This window comes from Plecotus auritus (genome assembly GCF_963455305.1).
Source record: "Plecotus auritus genome assembly, chromosome: X".
Lineage (NCBI taxonomy): Eukaryota > Metazoa > Chordata > Mammalia > Chiroptera > Vespertilionidae > Plecotus > Plecotus auritus.
In genome coordinates this window covers 90,770,130-90,793,099 of record NC_137784.1, presented here as the reverse complement: position 1 = coordinate 90,793,099, position 22,970 = coordinate 90,770,130, and the positions used below count along the sequence as shown (strand labels likewise).

The following is a 22,970-nucleotide window of genomic DNA, read 5'->3' as shown; positions in this document are numbered from 1 at the left end:
TGAGCAAAGTACCCAACTCTGGGCTTCTGCTTGGTTGGAGAAGTGAATTCAAACTACAGCAATTATGTTTGGGGAGAGTATTTGGTATATTTTGTGAAAGGAGATTCTTGTGGAGGGAGAAGTTGAGGAAGAGAAACAAAATGGTCACCTGCACATGTGCAATAGGGCAGTGAAGAAGGTAACATATTCTAAAGGGTTTTTTCTCCCTTCCTATGGAGAAGTACCTGGCTGAGCATAAGCAGTTGAAACAGACTTCTCCAAAGGGCATACATGGTTCAAAGGGCAGTACAACTGGGAATGAGCAATGACACATAGAGAAGTGGGAGCTAGGATTTCATCTTATTTTCTTTGCCACCAGATCCCCATGCTTCTAATATTTGTAGTAGTGGTGATTTTCTTTTTTGGTTGCTGTTGTTAATCCTCACCCAAGGATATTTTTCCATTCATTTTTTTTTTTTTTTAGAGAGAATGGAAGGGAGGGAGAGAAGGGAAAGAGAGAGAGAACCATTGATGTGAGAGTGACACATTAATTGGTTGCCTCCCACATGTGCCCCAACTGGGGTGAGGGATTGAACCTGGGACCCTTTGATGAGTGGGCTGATGCTCTAACCACCAAGCAACACCACCATATTACTGGGGTACTTTTGAAATGTATATTCCTGGGCTGCAGTTACTAAATCAAATACCTGTGGATGAGGCCCCAAATTACATTTTATTTATTTATTTATTTATTTATTTATTTATTTATTTATTTATTTATTTTTAAATACATTTTTTATTTATTTCAGAGAGGAAGGGACAGGAGAGAGAGATAGAAACATCAATGATGAGAGAGAATCATTGATCAGCTGCCTCCTGCACGCCCCTCACTGAGGATCAAATCTGCAACCTGGGCATGTGCCCTTAACCTGGAATCAAACAGTGACCTCCTTTTTCATAGGTCAATGCTCAACCACTGAGCTGCACCTGCCAGACCAATCTAAATTTTTAATAAGCTCCCACTCTTCCTGAAGGTGGCAGGGCCTGGTGCTGGCAAATGACTTCCGTATTGCTATTTGAAACACATCTTCACAATTTGAAATTGATGAGAACTGCTGGGGACAAATATAATGGAAAATAAATTCCCCTGTGACTTCATGTTTTAAAATGTCTCCCAGGACATCTTTCTCCAGCTATGATGAAATGTGATGGAATCAGCTGTCAGTTACAAGTCCAATATCTCCAAGATGTATGTGTACAACCTATTGTGCTCACCTGTCTAAAAGGCCAAATGAAGGATAAGAGATAGGAGGAGTAGAAATGCAGGTTGGGCAGAGCATGGAGCCACATGCACTGGGACAGAAGACATGCCTGGCAAAGATTTCTGATCTCTGTCCTGGTACTTATGAATTATTGCAAGATAACAACTCCAACCAGGCAGCTTTTGAATGGATCCTTATTCAGCTTTTCACTTTCCAGTCGTTTGTTATGAGAACAAAGAGATGAGGGAAAATATTAGCATGGAGAATATAGGTTGAAAGTAAGAGAGAAGCCATAGAGAAAGGATACTGTTTAATAATAATTAATCTTTAATGAGCACTTTCTATGTGCCAGAAACTTTATGAGTATAACTTCTTGAAACATCCCTATAAAATAGAGTACTAGTATTCCTATTTTAAAGATGAGTTACCTGAAGTACAGAGAGATTTAAGGAACTTGCCTAAAGTTACACAGCTTCTAGGTGTCAGACCTGGAATTTGAACTTAGGTCTGTACCAGTGGTTCCCATTGTGGGGCACATGCCCCATGGGGGGGGGGCAATTTGATTTTTAAGGGGGAGCAATTAGAGAATGTGTTATTAACAGTAAATTGTTTGCATTTCTTATGGTTCTAGGGACCTCATATACAGTATATAAATATATATTGTGACATTTAACATTTCAGTTCTCTATTATATGTTTTGAAACTTTATTTGCTATTTTTCATATCACTTCATATTATTATTTTTTTAAATAATTTCTTCCTCAATACTTCAACTGTCCTTTCATTCTTTTATTTTTTTCTTTCATGGATGTCATGTTCTTTGAAAGCTTGTTTAGACCAAGTTAATGGCCTTTTAAGCTTCCTCCACATGAGTAGGAGTTCACTTTTTTAATAATAAGAATTATATGTCATGGGGGAGGGGCATCAGGATTTTAGAGGTGCTTAGGTGGAGCTATCTAGAATCATCTTTCACAGAGATCCCTTCAGAAGTCTTCCTGTTTGGGTAGTGCAGGTGAAGGAAGCTGTGTGCAAGGTAGGCAGAGCACACTGTGAAACATATGCATTTATTTAGCACCTATTATATACCAGGTACCAAAGATACACAGTTGAGGATAAATATGGCTCCTCTCTTCAAGGACCACACACTCCATTGAGGGATACAGACAACAGAGTTGTAAAAATGTAGATCACAGTATATTTTAATCACAGGAGTAAGCACAGGTTGCTATGGGAAAAGAGAGAAAGAGAAAGAGAGAGAGGGATAGGGAAAGATGAGAGAGAGAGAGAGAGAGAGAGAGAGAGAGAGAGAGAGAGAAAAGAGATAATGTGTAACTTTGCCTTGGGGTTGGGGATGGTGAGGAAAGGCTTCCTTGAGGAGGTATTCCCTGACCTGCATGGTAACATCTGAAGATCAAGGGGACTGAAGAAGGTGGAATGTCCCCCCCCCCTGCCATGTCAAGAAAGGCATTTGGCCAGCATTACTTCCTGCTTGAGAAGTCAGAGTTCATGCCAGTCCCAGGGATCTGAATATGGAGGTTGGAAAGCTGAACTACTGTTATTTTATAAAATTGGGTGCTTTTCTTCCTGTCTGTGTGAGAAAGCTCACTTTTTATTAACTCTTCCCTTAAAGAACATACACTGGAAGGAGGAAAAGGCTTAGTTTTCATACCCAGTTTTGTCTTTAACCCATTGTGCAAATCTTGACCTCATACACTCTGGCTCATACTCCTTCATATTACAGGCAGTCCTCAGGTTACATCGGACTTGATGTACACCATTTCGTGGTTATGTCACCATCTCCCATTTATTTATATAAAAAAAGTTCCATCATTTCAATGTATGTACATATGTGCTTTCTGTTTTTTATTATTTATTTAACACAAGTAAAGGTCAGGAATTGTTATCTTTCTTTTAATTTTTTTTTTTTACTGTTTCACTTCATTACTGCTGTGTATGTGCGCCATGTGAGTGACATAGGTGCTTATGTAGGTGGGTTCCGACTTACAGGGAAAATCGACGAAAGTCGCCTTATGTCGCGATGTAGGAACGGATCTCCGATGTAACCCGAGGAGCAGGGGTCCTCAAACTACGGCCCGCGGGCCACATGCGGCCCATCGAGGACATTTATCCAGCCCGCCGGGTGCTGCTGCCTGTCCTGCTTAGCAGCCAACTTGTCCCGGGCCCGCAGTGCGCATAAGAATTTGTTCATAGTTTTTTTTTAAAACTATAGTCCGGCCCTCCAACGGTCTGAGGGACAGTGAACTGGCCCCCTGTTTAAAAAGTTTGAGGACCCCTGAGTATAGGAATTCAGTTTATCTGTGGCACACACACACACACACACACACACACACACACACACAGTTCCATTTCCTTTAAGACTATGAGACAGATAAGAATTCCTTCTAACTTAAGCATTCCACCGAAGGGAATTTCTAACCTTAACTGATCATTTTCTAAGTTTCTAAACCATCTCACTGTCAGAATGTTCTCTATTTACCTGTTAAAATGCTTCTTGCTATTTCTTGAAGTCCTTGTCTTATTCTCTGAGTACAAAAAGCTGATAGCCTTGTTGCAGACAAGCTTAGAGAGTACTTTGTGATTTTCTTTCTAAAGTCTTCATTGGAAGGCAAAATGGGCTTATCTTCTTAGAGTATATATTGACTTTTCCTCATTGAGGAATCCCTGAAGCAGTCTGGCCTTCACTGTCCAGCTGAGCCCCAAAGCTCTGGAATCTACAAATATGGCCTTCATTCATCATTGATCAAACACCTGCTCTCTAGAGGTTCTATGTTAAATGTTAGTTTCTGTATCCATATTTGTGGCAGGTGACCACTCCATGACCTTTGATGTAGCACTCAAGTATGATGCTCTCTTGGGTGAAAGTAGGATACTCACTTGAGATCTCTCAGTTAAAAGGGATTTTGTTATAACACTAGAGGCCTGGTGCATAAAATTCGTGCACGGGTGGGGGGTGTCCCTCAGTGCAGCCTGCACCCTCTCCAATCTGGGATCCCTAGAGGGATGTCCAACCGCCCGCTTAGGCCTGATCCCAGTGGAATCAGGCATCCCTCTCACAATCCAGGACTGCTGGCTCCCAACTGCCCTCCCCTGCAAGCCTGGTCCCCCCAAACTGCCCTCCCTTGCAGGCCTGATCCCCCCAAACTTCCCTCCCCTGCAGGCCTGGTCCCCCCCAACTGCCCTCCCCTGCTGGCCTGGTCCCCCACAACTGCCCTCCCCTGCAGGCCTGGTCCCCCCAACTGCCCTCCCCTGCAGACCTGGGTCCCCCCCAACTGTCTTCCACTGCAGGCCTGGTCTCCCCTAACTGACCTCCCCTGCTGGCCTGGTCCCCCCCAACTGCTCTACCCTGCAGGACTGCCCCCCCAACAGCCCTCCCCTGCAGGCCTGGTCCTCCCCAACTGCTCTCCCCAACTGCCCTCCCCTGCAGTCCTGGTCCCCTCCAACTGCCCTCCCCTGCTGGCCTGGTCTCACCCAACTGCCCTCCTCTGCTGGCCCAGTCACCCCTACCTGCCCTCCCTGCTGGCCTGATTGCCCAAAACTGCCCTCCCTTGCAGGCCTGCCCCCCACAATAGCCCTCCCCTGCAGTCCTGGTCACCCCCAACTGCCCTCCCCTGCAGGCCTGGGTCCCCCCCAACTGCCCTTCCCTGTAGGCCTGGTCCCCCCCCCCCCGAACTGCCCTCCCCTGTACGCCTGGTCCCCCCTACTGCCCTCCCCTGCAGGCCCGGTCCCCCACAACTGCCCTTCCCTGTAGGCCTGGTTCCTCCCCCCAACTGCCCTCCCTTGCTGTCCTGGTCTCCCCCAACTGCTCTCCTCTGCTAGCCTGGTCACCCCCAACTGCCCTCCTCTGCTGGCCTGGTCATTCCTAACTTCCCACAACTTCCCTCCCCTGCAGGCCATCTTCTGGTGGCCATCTTGTGGCAGCCATCTTGTGTCTGCATGGGGGCTGCCATCTTTGACCACATGGGGCGGCCATCTTGTGTCTTGGTATGATGGTCAATTTGCATATTACTCTTTTATTAGATAGGACTAGAGGCCCAGTGCACAAAATTTGTGCACACAGTTGGGGGGGGGGCTCAGCCCGGCCTGCATCCTCTCCAATCTGGGACCCCTTGGGGGATGTCTGACTGCTGGATTGGGCCTAAACCAGCAGTCGGACATCCCTCTCGCAACCCAGGACCACTGGCTCTTAACTGCTCACCTGCCTGCCTGCCTGATCACCCCTAACTGCCTCTGCCTGCCTGATGCCCCTAAACTGCCTCTGCCTTCCTGCCTGATACCCCTAACTTCTCCCCTGCCAGCCTGATCATCCCTAACTGCTCTCCCCTGCCAGCCTGATCACCCCTAACTGCCTCTGCCTGCCTACCTGATCACCCCTAACTGCCTCTGCCTCAGTCCCCACCACTGTGGCTTTGTCCAGAGGATGTCTGGAAGACACCAGGTCTATCTGGTCTCATTAGCATATTACCCTTTTATTAGTATAGATAAGGAAATTTGAACTCAAAAGCCATTGGGAAGCACTGGATTCTCTCTAGCTCTTTCATGGGCAGTATGGAGTTTTTCTTCATGGTATGTCTGCTTCATGCTACTGTATCAATCAGTTTTCTCAGCTTGCCAAGCTGTTATATATACTCATAACTTTAGATTGAACTTGGCTTCAACTTGACACAGACTTGATTTTACCTCCTGTTATCTTTTTCTCAACTTCTTCTGTATCTGCTAACTAACTTGGCATTTCTGCTTCTTTTTTGGATAATATAGCATTTCTATGTTTCTTGATTAAAACTTTCAGAAACAAGAGCCTGGTCCAGATCATATCTACATGCCAGGTTATGATGTCACCAATTACTGGCCAGCCAATAAATTTTATTGTTTTGTATCAGATGCCAATACTAGGTCCAATTCACTGTCACCAAAGGCATGGTATGGGGAGGTCAGAGGTTATAAAATGTAAACCTAGGCAGCAGCAAGAGCTGTGGATTTTGCACTTACCCTTACTTAAAAGGCAGTGCTCACAAGTACCAGATTAATATTTCTGGTTGGAAGAGTAGGGTTATTAATAAGATCTCACAAAGTTTCCCTGTAGTAACTAAATGAACTAAACAAAGTGGAGATGAAGACAAGGGGCACAGTGGAAGGTATGTGAAGCTAAAGAAAGGAGGCATAGCCCTACCGGGTTTGGCTCAGTAGATAGAGCATAGGCCTTCAGACTGAAGGGTCCCAGGTTCAGTTCCAGTCAAGGGCATGTACCTTAGTTGTGGGCTTGATCCCCAAGAGGGGGCATGCAGAAGGCAGCTGATCCATGTTTCTCTCTCATTGATGTTTCTAACTCTCTAGCCCTCTCCCTTCGTCTGTGTAAAAATCAACCATATATATATATATACTAGTGGCCCGGTGCATGAAATTCGTGCACATTAAAAGGGGATTAATTAGAGGAAATAATTTAATATTGCTATTTGCCCTTTCTTTATAATAGAAGTGTCAGAGATGAAAGAAAATTAGTAAAATGTATATGAAAACCTTCCTCCTGTCAGAGTCTGGGGCACACCATGAGACCCAGAGTCAAGTCCCTGTCCAACCACATACCCCTCAAAATCATGTGAGACCCAGACCCAGCCGCCCTCCCCACCTCATTGGGATAGATCCAGACCTGGCTAGTCCCACCCTTGTCAAGCCCCACAGGGCAGGGAACGTAGCTTCAGGTCCTCTGGCCTGGCGCCAGGAGGGGGAGTGTGGCCTGAGGTCCCCCAGCCCAGACTGGGGTGGGGGGGCATGCCTTGAGGTCCCCCATCAAGCCCCGCCAGGTGTGGGACATGGACTGAGATCCCCTGTCAAGCCCCGCTGGGTGGGGAGCATGGCCTGAGGTCCCCCATCAAGCCCCACCAGGTGGAAGGGGGCGCAGACTCAGGTCCCCCAGCCTGGCACTGGGAGAGGGGAACAGCCTCAGGTCCCCTGTCAAGCCCCATCGGCAGGGGGGGTGCAGCCTCAGGTTCCTCCTGGGCGGGGGGCATAGCCTGAGTTCCCCCGACCCAGCACTGGGGGTGCACCTTGAGGTCCCCTGTCAAGCCCCACCATGCAGGTGTGCAGACTCAGGTCCCCTGGCTCAGTGCTGGGGCGGGGGGTGAGGCCTGAGGTCCCCCGGCCTGCTGCCTGGGTGGGGAGTGCAGCATGAAGTCCCCTGTCAAGTCCCACCTCGTGGGGGGCGTGGCCTGAGGTCCCCTGTCAAGCCCTGCCAGGTGGGGGGCATGGCCTAAGGTCCCCTGGCCTGGCGCTGGGGCGGGGGGAGCAGCCTGAGGTCCCCTAGCCCAGCACCAGGACAGGAAGTGCACCTTGAGGTCCCCTGTAAAGCCCTGCTGGGTGTAGAAGGCAGGCTGAGGTCCCCTGTCAAGCCCCACGGGGGCGGGGGAGGGCATAGTGTCAGGTCCCTGCTGATTGCTTGTTAAGGCTCCTTATGGAAAGTTGGCCTCAGCTGTGGGTTCAGCCATCTTTGTGATGGAGTGATGGTTAATTAGCATATTCCCTCTTGATTAGATAGGATATTACACTTGAGACCTATATAATTTTATTAACCAACTAGAGGCCCGGTGCACGGATTCATGCACCATTGGGGTCCCCCTGTCTGGCCTGTGGGTACTGGGCCAAAACCAGCTCTCCAACATCCCCTGAGGGGTCCAGGATTGTGAGAGGGTGCAGGCCAGGCTGAAGGACCCCACCGGTGCACGAATCTGTGCACTGGGCTTCTAGTATGCCTATAAGATCTTTGGTTAATCCTTCCTGCCCTCCCCCCTCACTCCTTCCTTCTGAAATTCATCAGTTTCTTCCATGTTTCTTTTTTTAAAATATATTTTTAATATTTTATTGATTGTTTTAAAGAGAGGAAGGGAGAGGGATAGAGAGTTAGAAACATCGATGAGAGAGAAACATCGATCAGCTGCCTCCTGCACACCTCCTACTGGGGATGTGCCCACAACCAAGGTACATGCCCTTGACCGGAATCGAACCTGGGGACTTTCAGTCCGCAGACCAACGCTCTATCCACTGAGCCAAACCAGTCAGGGCAGTTTCTTCCATGTTTCCATGCCTATGATTTCCACTCCTGCGTTGAGCATCTGCCCCCTGGTGGTCAGTGCACATCATAGCTACTGGTCAAATGGTCGGTTGGTCGGCTGGTTGCTTATTGGGGTTACATATAGATGTAACCCCAATAAAATATACATAAAAAAGAAACAAAAACAATAAAAGGAGTAAGATATGGAAGTGATCTTTTTGGCACTCAAGTTTTTATAAACAGTAAAGCTCAATGTTTAATACTTACACATTAATATACTGTTCATGAGGAGGTTTTTTTCAGCTTTAGATTTGACTTTATTTTTTAAGTTTTATTTTATTGTTTAAAATATTACATATAGTATTACATATGTCTCCCTTTTCCCCCATTGACCTCCCCCAGCCACACCCACCCACTGGTACAGGCCTTCACACCCTAGTGTCTGTGTCCATTGGTTATGCTTATATGCATGCATACAAGCCAGTCAGAGAAAGATAAATACCACATGATCTCACTCATTTGTGGAATATAATGAACATTATAAACTGATGAACAAAAATAGATACAGAGACAAAGAAGCATCAAAAAGACTGTCAAACTTCAGTGGGAAGGCAGGGGAGGAATCAACCAAAGGACTTGTATGCTTGTAAATAAAATATATTTTTTTAAAGAAAGGAGGCAGGTTTAGCATGAATTTGGAATGATTTCTCAGAAGTAAGCGTTTCTGGAACAGGGCGTGTGGTGCCTGCTCACCAGGGGAAGCTGATGCAATATGCATGCTTTGTGTAGATCTCAGTCTGGCAGCTGATTCCAAGTTACAGAAATCATGACCTACCTTCAACTCCTAGGGACCTAATTGATTGTTAGAAAAAGCTGAATTTTTAGGAAGCAGTATTAGTCTCTATATTGTGACTCTTTGTAAATCAGACAAAGATAGAAGAGGATTCTGGTTGGAGAGACTAAATTAGCTTTGTAAATCATTGTTAAAAATATTTCAGCTGTAAAAATTACATTGTCCTGTCTCAATTCCCAATACTGCCTTTTATAAGCTGTCCCCTCTACAACTCATCACTTATGGCATGGCAAAGATATCCTTTTGAGTTGGGTAGTGTTATAGACATTTAGGGTAAAAGGGGAGAGGTAAACTCTGAGTGTAAAAGGCAGAATTTGAGCTGAGATAATCTTTAGGGAATATTGGGGTGACATAAGACCTATTTTATTTTTTCTACCTGTGTGTGTTTTTCTTTCTAGGGCTGCTGATAAGCTCAGGCTGTGCATTATACCCCTTAGGATGGAATAGCCCAGAAGTAATGCAAACATGTGGGAATATCTCCAATCAATTTCAGTTAGGTAAGGTGGCCTGGGCAGGATGGCAATGGTGGTTCATCTGTTTTTCAAAGTGCTTTACATCTTGAATGGGCCTCTGGTTGCTAGTGGTGCTTGCCTGAGTCTCTCTCACTATGCTAGCTTGTGAGAAGTGGTGGCTTGGCCAGATTATCTGGCCTTGCTAACTCACAAGGAGTAGACATAAATTCCACTTCCTTGACTGTGTCTCTCCACACCCTTTGTGTACTTTTACCTGGAGTTTTATGACCAGTTTGGGGCAACTCTGTCTACAGCAGGATTTCAAATGCTTGGAGACTGATGATCTGTCATCCTCTGAATAAATCCTACTTCCTATTAATACATCCTTCTAGGCACTGTTTTTCAAATACAAATCAACAGTATCTCTTCTTATTCTCCACTGAGGATATAACAAAGGGTAATTTGGTTTTCATCATGTATTAGGAACCCAGGTTAAATATTGGGAATTGTTACTGGCATGTTACGGGCATTGTTACATTGGCAATAACTGTTAAATATTAGAAGGAGTGACAGAAATAGCTCTTGACTATCCTATGATTGCCAACTCTCAATGAGAATGGCTTACATTTACTAATATGAATGGGAATAGATTGGGCTCTAATTAGAAGACTTAAAAGTATTTTTCCAACTTACCATGATGGAAGAGAATAAGAAGGAAAATGTCTAAATTTCCTTGACTATTCTCAAAGGTAGGAGAGAACTTTGGAACAATGAGGCCACCCATCTCCTATAGCTTATGCCCCATTACTTCCATTTCTCTCTGTTGACTCACACTGTTTTTTGTCTCATGTGACTAATTTTTGGAGGAAGGAGTTGCTCACTATAAAAACATAACATAAGGGAAGGATATGACAAGCGTGGAGAAAAGGGAAGCAAGATATGACAAGCGTGGAGAAAAGGGAAGCAAGCTACTAATCCTGCTAGCTGGGGTAGAGAAAGATAAGTATTTTATACATTTATCCTACTTGGTTGTTAGATCTATAATTCTACTTTAAAAAGCTTTATCCTATATAATAAAAGCCTAATATGCAAATTGTGCCCTCAACTGGAGTTCCCCTGGGAATTCGACCGCTGGACCAGTCACTATGACCTGCACTGACCACCAGGGGGAAGATGCTCCAACTGATAGGTTAGCTTGCTTCGGGCACTGGTGGGCTGGACTGGAAAGTGAGGTGTGAGGTGAGAGCCCTCAGGAAGCTCCCAGGGTTTGGCCTGAGCCCCAGGCAGAGGCAGGCAGGTGCAGGAGCCAGGAGAGACCGGGTGGTGTAGGAGGCTGCTGTGATCCTAGAGCCCTGGACTGTGTAGCCCTTTGCAGCTTGTGGCTTTCTCAGTGCGCAATTTGTAATCTTCAGAGCTGCTTCTTTTTATTTGTTAAGTTTCACTGACTACTCCAGGAGAGTGGGTAGCACCATTATGGAGGGACAGGCCAGGCGCGCCTGCCCAAGGCCAAGGGACGGCCTCAGGCTCCTGGGGACCCAGGGATGCAGCAGAGAGGGGGATGGGGCTGAGTGAGAGAAACCGAGTCCAAAACTTGAAAGGAAGGGGGAGGCAGCAAGAGGCGGAGGGTGACAGCTGCCCAGAGGCCTAGAAAAGCTGCTGGGTGGGGGCAACCAAGGATCCTGGTGCCTCTCCCACAGGACAGGCTCCAAGTCCCTCCCTCCTCCTCCCTGTGACCTGTCACCCCAGCTCTCCTCTGAGGCCCTGCCTGGGCTCTCCCCTGAAAAGCTCCACACCACCTCAGCCCCTCCTGTACTGCCTCGCCTGCACTTCCTTGCCACCCCTTTTGCACCCCCCCCCACAGCCTTTGGGGAGCTCTGCCCCCAGAGGAGAAAGGGGGAGGCTGCAGACAGGAGGTCCCATGAGGAGGGGGCAGAGTAGGGCCCACCAAGTTAGATGGAGGGGAGAGAGGGAAAGACCCCACAGGACTGGGAACAGAGATGGCCAAGGTAGGTGGGCCATGCTGAAGCGTCGCCCTTGGTTGAAGTACTAGTAGAAATCCTGACCCCATTTTACAGACCTCAGCAGAGTGTTTGTGTGTGGGGGGGAGGGAGGGGGACAAAAAAGAGTGTGAGGGGACTGGATGGATGGAGAACAGCAATGTTTGATTCATGGCCTATTTATTTTTATTTTTGTTAATATATTTTTCTTGATTTCAGAGAGGAAGGCAGAGGGAGAGAGAGATAGAAACATCAATGATGAGAGAGAATCAATCTGCTGCCTCCCATACACCCCCTACTGGGGATTGAGCCTGCAACCCAGGAATGTACCCTTGACCAGAATTGAACCCAGGACCCTTCAGTCCACAGGTCATGGCTCTATGCACTGAGCCAAACCAGCTAGGGCGACACATGGCCTATTTAAAACCGCTGCAGTAGGCTGAGCAGGGGTCTTACCACAATGGTGTTACCTGATAATGAGGGTGTCTCTCCTTATGTTGGGGTAATCGGAACTTCAGCGAAGTAAAGACACACCCATGGAGCCTGCAAAGGGTTTCCACGTACACGATGCAATTTACTTCGTGTGGCAGCTGAAGAGGGTGAGCAGAGCCTTGGAAGGACATGAGCTCTCCAAGACCAGGGGCTGGAGGGAAAGTGCATGCTGACCATTCCATGCCATGAGTTACAATCTATACATATAAAAGCCTAATATGTTAAGTGTCTGACCAAGCAGTCGACCGACTGGTCACTATGACATGCACTGACCACCAGGGGGCAGATGCTCCGACCAGTAGGTTAGCTTGCTGCTGGGGTCTGGAGGATCGGGACTGGGCGAGACGGAGCTAGACATGCTCTGGAGCCCTCCCTCAGTCCCTCCTGCAGTCCCTCCCCAGTCACTGGCCCCGATTAGCCTTGATCTGTACTTGGCTCGAGATGGCCCTGATTGGCCCTGATCGCTGGCCAGGCAGAGGGACCCCACCCATGCACAAATTTCATGCACTGGGCCTCTAGTTAATATATAATTCACATACCATAAAATTCTCCCTTTTAGAATGTGTAATTAATGATTTTCAGTATGTTTACAAGGTTGTGCAATCATCATCACTATTCAATTTCAGAATATTTTCATGACCCCAAAAGAAATCCCTTACCCATTAGCAGTCACTCTCAATTTCCCCCTGTGCCTAACCCCCAGCAACCACTGTATATATAGATTTGCTTATTCTGGACATTTCATATAAATGGAATCATATAATATGTGGCTTTTTGTGTTTGGCTTCTTTTATTTAGCATAATGTTTTTAAAGTTCATCCACATTGTAGCATGTATCAGTACTTTTGCTTTTCATGGCTAACTAACATTTCACTGTATGGCTATAACACATTTTATTTGTCTACTCACAGTAGATAGATGAGGTTTTCCACATGTACACTATCTATACTAATAAAAGTAATATGCTAATTAGACCGGGTGACCTTACAGACAACCTTCTGGATCTCCTTCCTGACAAAGCCATGGCTGGGAGGGCCGAGGCAAGCCGCCAAGGCTGGGAGAGCCCATTGCAGAGCCCCAGTCGGGTGGGCAGGGCCTCCCTCTGTGCAGCATTGATCACAGAGCCCTGGCAGGGTGGGCAGGGCAGGTAGGGCCTCCCTGTGGGCAGTGATTGATTGCAGGGTGGGCAGAGCCTCTGTGTGGGTGGGGATTAATGGCAGAGCCCAGGCCAGGTGGGAAATACTTGCCTCTGCTCTGCCATTGATCACAGAGCCCAGGCCTGGTGGGCAGGGCCTCCCTGTGGGTGGGGATTAATGGCGGAGCCCAGGCCGGGTAGGAAACACCTGCCTCTGCTCTGTCATTGATCCCACAATGGGATAGGGCCTCCCTCTGCACAGCATTGTTCACAGAGCCGTGTCAGGATGGGCAGGGCAGGCAGGGCCTCCCTGTGGGCAGTGATTGATCACAGAGTGCAGGCTTGGTGGAAAGGGCCTCCCTGTGGCGGGGATTAATGGCAGAACCCGGGCTGGGAGGGAAATGCCTGCCTCTGCTCTGCCATTGATCCCAGAGTCCCAGCAGGGTGGGCAGGGCCTCCCTCTGCACAGCATTGATCACAGAGCCCTGGCAGGGTGGGCAGGCAGGCAGGGGGGGTCAGTTGGGGGTGAGCAAGCCAGCAGGGTGGGGGCAGTTGGGGGCGATCAGGCCAGCGGGGAGGGGAGCAGTTGGGGGCAAGCAGGCTGGCAAGGGGGCAATTGGGGGCAATCAGGCCAGCGGAGGGCAGTTGGGGGTGATCCGGCCAGCAAGGGGGGCAGACGGGGGCAAGAAGTCCGGGGGGGGCAGTTGGGGGCAAGCAGGATGGCAGGCAGAGTGGTTAGGGGCAATCAGGCAGGCAGGCAGGTGAGCAGTTAGGAGCCAGTGGTCCTGGGTTGCAAGAGGGATGTCCGACTGCTGGTTTAGGCCAGATCACACAGGGATCTGGCCTAAACCGGCAGTCAGACATCCCCCAAGGGGTCCAAGATTGGAGAGGGTGCAGGCCGGGCTTAGGGACACACCCCCCATGCACAAATTTCGTGTACCAGGCCACTAGTTATTAATAATACTGCTATGAATATTTGTGTACACATTTTTGTATGCATATATAGTTTGAAAAATTGATTTGAGAGAGAGAGGGAAGGAGAGAGACAGACATCAATTTGTTGTTCCACTTGTTTATGCATTCATTGGGTGATTCTTGTATGTGTTCTGACCAGGGATCGAACCAGCAGACTTGGTGTATCAGGATGATGAACTAACCAACCGAGCCACACGGCCAGGGGCATATATACTTTCAATGTTTTTGAGTATGTATCTAGGTGCAGAATTTCTGGGTCAAATGGTAGCTTTATGTTTAAAACTTTGAGGAACTGCCAGGCTATTTTCCAAAGTGACTGCATCATTCTACATACCCAACAACAATGTACCAGTGTTCCAATTTCCCCAAATCTTCACCAATACTCATTTTCCATTTTTTAAATTATATCTATCCTAATGAGTGTGAAGTAATAGCTCATTGTGACTTTAATTTGCATTTTCCTTATTATGAATGATGTTGAACATCTTTGTATTTACTTATTGGCCATTTCCTTATCTTCTTTAGAGAAATGTCTATTCAAATTATTTGGCTATTTTTAACAGGATATTTGCTTTGTTTTGTTGAGTTGTAAGAGTTCTTTATGTATTCTGGATTCTAGACCCTTTTCAGATATATAATATGCAAGTATTTTTCCCCCATTCTGTGGTTTGCATTTTCACTTCTTTGATGATATCCTTTGAAGTACAAAATTATTTAATCTTGATAAAATCCAATTTCATTTTTTTTTTGTTGCTTGTGCTTTTGGTGTCATTCCTCAGCATATATTGCCAAATCCAAGGTCATGAGGACTGTTTTGGCTAATATTGCATTTCCATGTGAATTTAAGGTTCAGCTTGTCAATTTCTGCACAAAAGCCAGTTGGGATTTTGATAGAGATTGTGTTGAACCAATGATTAGTTTGGAGAGTATTGCTTCTTTAGCAATATTAAGTTTTCCAGTTCATGAACATGAGATAATGTTCCATCAAGTTAGGTCATCTTTAATTTATTTTGATGATATTTTATAGTTATCAGTATACAAGTCTTAGTGGCTTTGTAAAATATATTCCTAATTATTTTTATTGTTTTTTATAATATTATAAATGGAATTGTTTTTATAATTTTATTGTTGGATACCATTGTCAATGTATAGAAATACAAATGATTTTTCTATATTGACCTTTTATCTTGCAACCTAGCTGAACTCACTTATTAATTTTAATGATTTTTAGTGGATGACTTGGGATTTTCTATATACAAGATCATGTCATCTGAGAATAGATATAGTTTTACCTTTTCCTTTCCAATTTTTGTTTCTTTTCCTTGTCTAATTACCCTGGCTAAAACCTCCAGGACAATATTGAATATAACTTGTGAGAGCACACATTCTTGTCTTATCCCTGATCTTAGGGGGGGTAAAACACCCAATTTTTCACCATCTTTGTTTTTTACATAGATGGTTTTCATTACATTGAGAATGTTCCCTTCTATCCATTCATAATGAAAGTGTCTGGCCTGCATGGCTCAGTGGATTGAGCATTGTCCCATGCACCAAGAGGTTGCTGGTTCTATTCCCAGTCAAGGCATATACCCGGGTTGCAGGCTTGATCCCCAGTAGGGGGCATGCAGGAGGCAGGCAATTGATGTTTCTCTATCATCAGTGTTTCTATCTGCCCTAGCTGGTTTGGCTCAGTGAATAGATCCTTGGCCCGCAGACTGAAGAGTCCCAGGTTCAATTCCAGTCAAGGGTACATACTTCGATTGCAGGCTCAGTCCCCAGCCCTGATCCCCAGCCCAGGTCAGTACTCCTGAATTAGGCAACCAATTGATGTGTCTCTCTCACATTGATGTTTTTCTCTCTGTTCTCTCCCCCTCCCTTCCACTCTCTCTAAAAATCAATGGAAAAAAATCTTCAGGTGAGGATTTTAAAAAAAGTGTACTGGATTTTGTCAAATGCTTTTTCTTCACCTACTGAGATAATTATATGAATTCTATTGATTGATTTTCATATGTTAAACCAACCTTGCATTTCTGGGATAAATTACTGTTGGTCATGCTGTATAATCCATTTCATACTTTTCTGGATTTTGTTTGCTAGTATTTTGAGTTGAGGATTTTTGCATCAATACTCATTAGGAATATTGATCTGTATATTTCTTTTCTTATGATGTATTTTTTGGACTTTAGAATGAGGGTAATATTGGCCTCATAGAATGAGTTGCTCTGATTCTACTTTGATTAATGTAAAATGCCAAAAGTTAAAAATTAGATACATCATTTGCATGTAGTCATTTGGCAGTTTTCTGCATTAATCAGCATCCCCAGGAACCTAGTTTACAAACAGAAAATTTTGTGTGTGGCTGTCTCTGCCCCAAGTTGATGGCCTTCAATTGTGTTTATCGCAGGATCATTAATTTTCCCTTTCTTCTTTTACTAAATTTTCTGTCATTGCTTCTTTCTCCATTGTGTTCTCTTCCTTTACTTACCTTTCTCTTTTGCACCATGTGTCTGCCCAAGGGTGCTAACTCCCCTCTCCTCAGTGCACTGGACAGTGTTATTCTATGAATCCTTATGGATAAAGGTATTGCTGAATCCTGCTTGTCAAGCCTCCTAGTTCCTGTTTTGAAACACCTTTGCATTCTTTCAACTGCCTAAGTGTCTCTCATCCCTCTTAGACTCACATTTCGTGCTGCCCATATTCTCCAATTACATGTCCCCACATTTACACCTTAATGGTTAATGTTGAAAAGAAGAAACAACCTGTGCCATCCTTGGCCCCTTTCTGGTCAGCTGTCCAAACACACACGAGTGTCAGCTGTATTAATTGTTCCCTTAAAAAATAGAGGTGATCCAGGCACATCAGAAAAACATAGAGTAGAATTTAAAAATTTTATGATGTGCTGGGAATGCCAAACTTGTAAATATCAAGGTTTGGGAATGCCAAGCTTGTAAATATCAAGGTTTGGGAATGCCATGCTAGAAGTACATCCTTTCTCCTTTAATACTCTAGAGATTCTGGCAGTGTGGAAGCATCCTCAACACACCTTAGATATTTTCTGGATGGATGAACAAAATAAAAAGAACATACATGAAATGTCTATTTTACAGTCTTTTGTTTCTTTTTCATTGAGAGGCAGCATGGTATACTAAAAGAGCGTAGGCTTTGGAGTCAAAGATCTCAGTTGGCATCCAGGCTCTTTCATCTATGTAATACATGGGGGTAAAGCTGCTTGATGTTTCTGTCTCAATTTCCTTATCTTTAAATGGGGGATAATAACGGTACCAGTGTTTTTACAATGAAAAGAAAAGGTATATTAAAGTACCAAGCATAGTGTTTGACTTAAAGTATATGTAGCCTTCTTTAAAAGATAGAGTAGAATGTGCTGGGGGTGGGGTGGGGTAGACTGTCATTTGATAGCATTTACTTTAATCCTGCTGTAGGCTCTACACTCTACTATGCATTCTTTATTTTGTGAAGGGAGATTCATAGAATCAAGAAAGACATGGATCTTATTTAAGGAACAAAGCTTCTTACCCTGACTTCCTTGAGAGAGATGAAGGGGGTAAGAAGGACAATAGAAATGGGCATTGTCAGTCTACCAAAATGGTTCTGAGAGTGAGTAAAAGAGATTTCTCACTCTGAAACTATGAATGGCCTCCTACAGCCTCTGGTATAAAGGGGTCACACCCATGTCTTCAATTCCTTTTTTCCTAGGTCTCCATTCAAGTTATCCTAAACCAGTGGTCGGCAAACTCCTTAGTCAACAGAGCTGCAAACTGCAGCTCATGAGCCGCCATTTGCTGACCACTGTCCTAAACCATCCACAATTATGATTTTTAGTCTTAATCTGAATTACCAAAGATATAACTTGTATTAAGGCAGCAGTCTTGATGTCTACATTGGATTAAACATAGCCACAGATTCTTTGATAGTCTTCCCATAGTGAAGCTGGGTCCATCTCTAACCCCTCTCTCCCGTATCTGGGCTGGCGCCTATAACTGCTTTAATCAATAGAGTATGGCAGAAGGACATCAAGCTTGTTCTAGGCCTAACCTCTACAGAACATGTAGTTTCCATGTGAGTTTCTTGAAAATCTGAGCCATCATATAATAAAATCTGACTGTTCTGCTGGAGAGATATGGAAAATTTCAGAGATAGATTTAGAGACAGAGAGAGTCCCAGCTGAGGTAAAACTTTCAACCATTTCTACCAAGGCACCAGATATGTGATTGAAGCAGTCTTGGAAACTCCATAGTAGCCATCTGAATGCCACCGAATGGCCCTAGTTAGTGCCAATTGCAGTAGAAGTATCGCTTTTCTGAGTCCTGACAAAACTGTGACCTACAGATTCATGAAATATACTAAAATGGTTGTTGTTTTAAGTTACTATGTTTTGGGGATAGTTTATTATACAACTAGAAGCCCGGTGCATGAAATTCATGCACTTGGTGGGGGGGTTCGGCCCAGCCTTTACCCTCGTGCAGTTGGGTAGTCCTTGGGGGATGTCTGACTGATGGCTTAAGCCCACTCCCCACTTACTAATATCTCTTGGAGAGTTATTAATGTTTATAGATCTCACCCCACAGTTGGACATACTTAGTGCTGCTGCGGAGGTGGGAGAGGCTCCCGCCACTGCTGCTGTGTTTGCCAGCTGTGAGCCCAGCTCAGGGCTTCTGGATGAGCAGCGCTCTCCTGTGGGAGCACACTGACCACCAGGGGGCAGCTCCTGCATTGAGCGTCTGCCCCCTGGTGGTCAGTGTGTGTCATAGCAACCGGTCATTCTGCAGTTCAGTCTATTTGCATATTAGCCTTTTATTATATAGGATGGATAACCAGAAAATGCAAAATCATACACATATAAACTTAAAATTATTTATAATAAAACGTAATATATGTAACAAAACAGTACATAAAGGTTTAAAATGCAAAGTTAGTCTTTTTACCGACCTCAATCCCATTCCTCAAAGGGACCATTAAATTCCTTTTTATCTCTCCAGAATTGTTAATATAATGTGTTTCTATGCATATCTTCATATTTAAGCAAGATCATATTATGTATCTATCTAGCCATCTAGCTAGCTATACCATTCTGCACCTTGCATTTTTCACTTACTAATATCTCTTGGAGAGTTATTAATGTTTATAGATCTCTTCCCACAGTTTAGGTATGCCATATTTTTCCGTTGTAGGGATAGCATAAAGTCTATGAGGGCAGAAATTTTTGTCTATAAGACTGAATAACTCAGCTGGTAGAGTGGCAGAGATGGGATTCAAATTCTAGAAGTCTGGTCTAGGTAGGATCATCCAATAGAAGTGTCTGCAATGATGGAAGTGTTCTGTGTCTTACTGTTCAATATGTTAGCCACTAGCCACGTGTGGTTGTTGAACAATTGAAATGTGTATGTTAGTGAGTCTGAATTCATAATTTATTATTATTAATTTAAAGTTTATTTAATAATTAATTAATTAATTACTTTTATTTTATTAATTTAAATGTAATAGCCACAAAGTGACTAGTGACTACCATATTGGGCAGCAGGGCTTTACAGTCTTTGCTCTTAGCTGCTATGCTCCTCTGTAGAGAAGAAACAGCCTCTTAAAGAGACTCAGAAGGAGTAGCCAGAGAACCATGTAAAGAAAATCAAGAATATGAGGTCACAAAGCCAAGAGGAGGAGAGTATGTCAAGGAAGAGGGCATAGTCAATTGTGTTTAATGCTTTTGCAGGTTGCTATATGAGAATGGAGAAGTGACCATTGGTGTCAGCCAGACAAAGGTGACCTAGAGGAGCACTTTTGCAGTTATAGATATTGGAGGTATTGTGAGATACAGAAAATGAAAGCAGCATGTGGAGACAATTCTTTCAAAAAGTTTTGCTATGAAGAAGAGCTGCAAAATCGAGCAATAGCTGGAGGAGCAAGTGGGAAGAAAAGAGGCTTTTTCTAAGATAGCCAAAAACTTGAATGATGATGGTAATGATTCTACATTGGAGAGAGATTGATGCAGAAAAACAAGGTACTTGAGAAAGTGAAGGTTCAATGAGGACCCTTGAACTGAGATTTCAAATGTTCTAAACTGATTTCCTAATAAACATATTTCAGCTTTGCTGTGATTTTCAAAATCCTCTTAGAGCCACAAAAACTGCTAGAGAATTCCTTCATATCCAATGTCCTATAGACAATGGACACACAAATTAGGCTCACTGAGAATTTAGTAAAGCTAAATACTTCTAATGGAACATAGCTCTTTTCAAACAAGCTTATAAAACCATTCTGTTATCAATAGCACTTAATTCTAAGGTAAGGTCTGTATCATCTATCAATAGATTACATTTGCAACATGTTAATCCGAATCTAATCTAATCTAATCCTTAAAAGTGCACGCATAGCAGATTGTAATATGCTCATTTTATAATGAGGAAACCATGAGATATGGAAAGGCAAAGTGATTTGTGTAAGATCACACAACAAGTTAAAGGTACAACTCTGAATGGAGCCTATCTCCTAATTCACTGCCCTGTGTGTGCTACAATGACATTTTCCCTTTCTCTCTTTATTATTATTATTTTTTAATTTATTGATTAAGGTATTACATATGTGTCCTTATTGCCCCATTACCCCCCAACCCGCCCCCCTCACTCACGCCCTCACCCCCCTGTTGTCTGTGTCCATTGGTTACTTATATGCATGCATAGAAGTCCTTTGGTTGATCTCTCCCCCTTACCCCCACCCTCCCTACCTTCCCTCTGAGGTTTGACTTTCTGATAGATGTTTCTGTCTCTGGATGGGACTGGAGAGCATTATGCTAAGTGAAATAAGCCAGTCAGAGAAAGATAAATATCACATGATCTCACTCATTTATGGAATATAATGAACAACATAAACTGATGAACAAAAACAGATCCCTTTCTCTTGGTGAGGGTATGTCTTGAATCATTTGAGAATTCTTTTCCTTATAACAGCCATGGGCAAACTAAGGCCCGCGGGCCAGATCCGGCCCATTCGGCTGTTCTATCTGGCCCACGGAGCCGAAAGAGCAGAGGGTTCTCTTGCTCTCCCCTCCGCTCCTTCACCAGCAGCAGTGTTAACATGGCAACGTCGGGAAACACCGCCGCAGCTCCTTCTTCTGAGTGGGCAGATTTATATCCGCCCATTCAGTAGAAGGAACAACCTCTCAATCTTCCAGAGGCTCCTTGTAATGCCCATGGACGCGTCCCCCGACATCACCCTGGGAATGCGTAGACACGTTATCCTGGTGATGTAAGGAGACACGCCCCTGGAGAGCACAGTATCAGAGCATTAGCTAAAAAGGAGACCAACAACACTGTTCCCACTGAAGTTGATGTTTTAAAGACCAAAAACCTTTCAACCCAGTCTACATTGCCGTCTACATCTACGTCCCGGGCATAATTTGGAAGTTGCACTAAAGAAAATGTTTAATTTACTGTTTACACATTTTGTTCTTTTCTATTTGTTTTAGTTTTAACTTATTTTATTATATTTAAGTTTAATTTGAAAGGCTTTTGTACCTTTCCTTTGTTAGGCAATTTTATTTTGCCTTTGCCATCTTCAATATAAGGTATGTTATTGTGCTATGATTCCTCCATTTTTTGAAGTTTCAAATTATAATAATTAGTGTTTACATTCTTCTTGTTAAAATGTTTGAAATGAATAAAACTATTGAAATAAAAAAAAAGACTGTACCCTTTTATGTAATGATGTTTACTTTGAATTTATATTAGTTCACACAAACACTCCATCCATGCTTTTGTTCCGGCCCTCCGGTCCAGTTTAAGAACCCATTGTGGCCCTCGAGTCAAAAAGTTTGCCCACCCCTGCACCTGAAACTAATATAAAATAATATTGATGTCGACTGTAATTGAAAAGTTAAAAAATAAAATAAAAATACATATGAATATACTTCTTGAAATATCAACAATACAGAGGAGACAAGTTTTAACATTATAATGTAAATACAGTGTTGGACAAAAGTAGGTTTACAGTTATGAGTATGCAAAACACATTTTATTCTTATATTATTATGTATTACTTTCCATGCAAACAACTATAAACCTACTTTTGTCCCACCCTCTATAATCACTACTTTTCTTAATTCAAATTACATGCATATACATAAATACAAACACACATGCATATGTATTTACATAAACATACCCACACACACATATGCATATTACATATGAATTCTCTCTGAGTCTCAATTTCTTTATCAGTTAAATAAGGATAAAAATAGCCACCTCACAGAGTTTACACTCACACACACCCCACATCTCTCTCTCTCTCTCTCTCTCTCTCTCTCTCTCTCTCCTATAAACAAAATGTTTAAGCTGCTCTTCAATAAAAATTATAAAATTTAATTCTCAAATACTCCAAGAGGAAATAATATGAAAGATGCTGTTTTTTTATAGTTACAATGAATTTTGAGTATTTATTACTTTTTAACATTTTCTTTTTAATCCTCATTGGAGTATATGTTGTTGGTTTTTTATCTTTATTATTAAGAGTATTACAGATGTCCCCTCTTTTTTCCCCCCATTGTCCGCCTCCACCCAGTTCACACCCCACCCCAGGCCTTCACTGCACTATTGTCTGTGACCATTGGCAATGCATATATGCATATAAGTTATTTGATTAATCTCTTCCCATCCTAGCCCCTTTCCTCTGAGATTTGTCAGTCTGTTCCATGTTTCTATGTCTCTGGATCTATTTTGTTCATCAGTTTATTTTGTTCATTAGATTTCACA

At 43.9% G+C, this 22,970-nt stretch overlaps 1 protein-coding gene across 1 annotated transcript in view; it reads left to right on the top strand.

Moving 5' to 3' along the window:
- Nucleotides 1-22,970, top strand: part of LHFPL1 (LHFPL tetraspan subfamily member 1) — a gene marked incomplete at both ends in the record, with an annotated part of 64,029 nt that overhangs the window by 5,438 nt on the left and 35,621 nt on the right. The window contains one exon of the mRNA XM_080652122.1: nucleotides 9,556-9,654. Coding sequence (XP_080508248.1) covers nucleotides 9,556-9,654 — 99 coding nt within the window. The remainder of the gene's footprint in view (nucleotides 1-9,555; nucleotides 9,655-22,970) is intronic.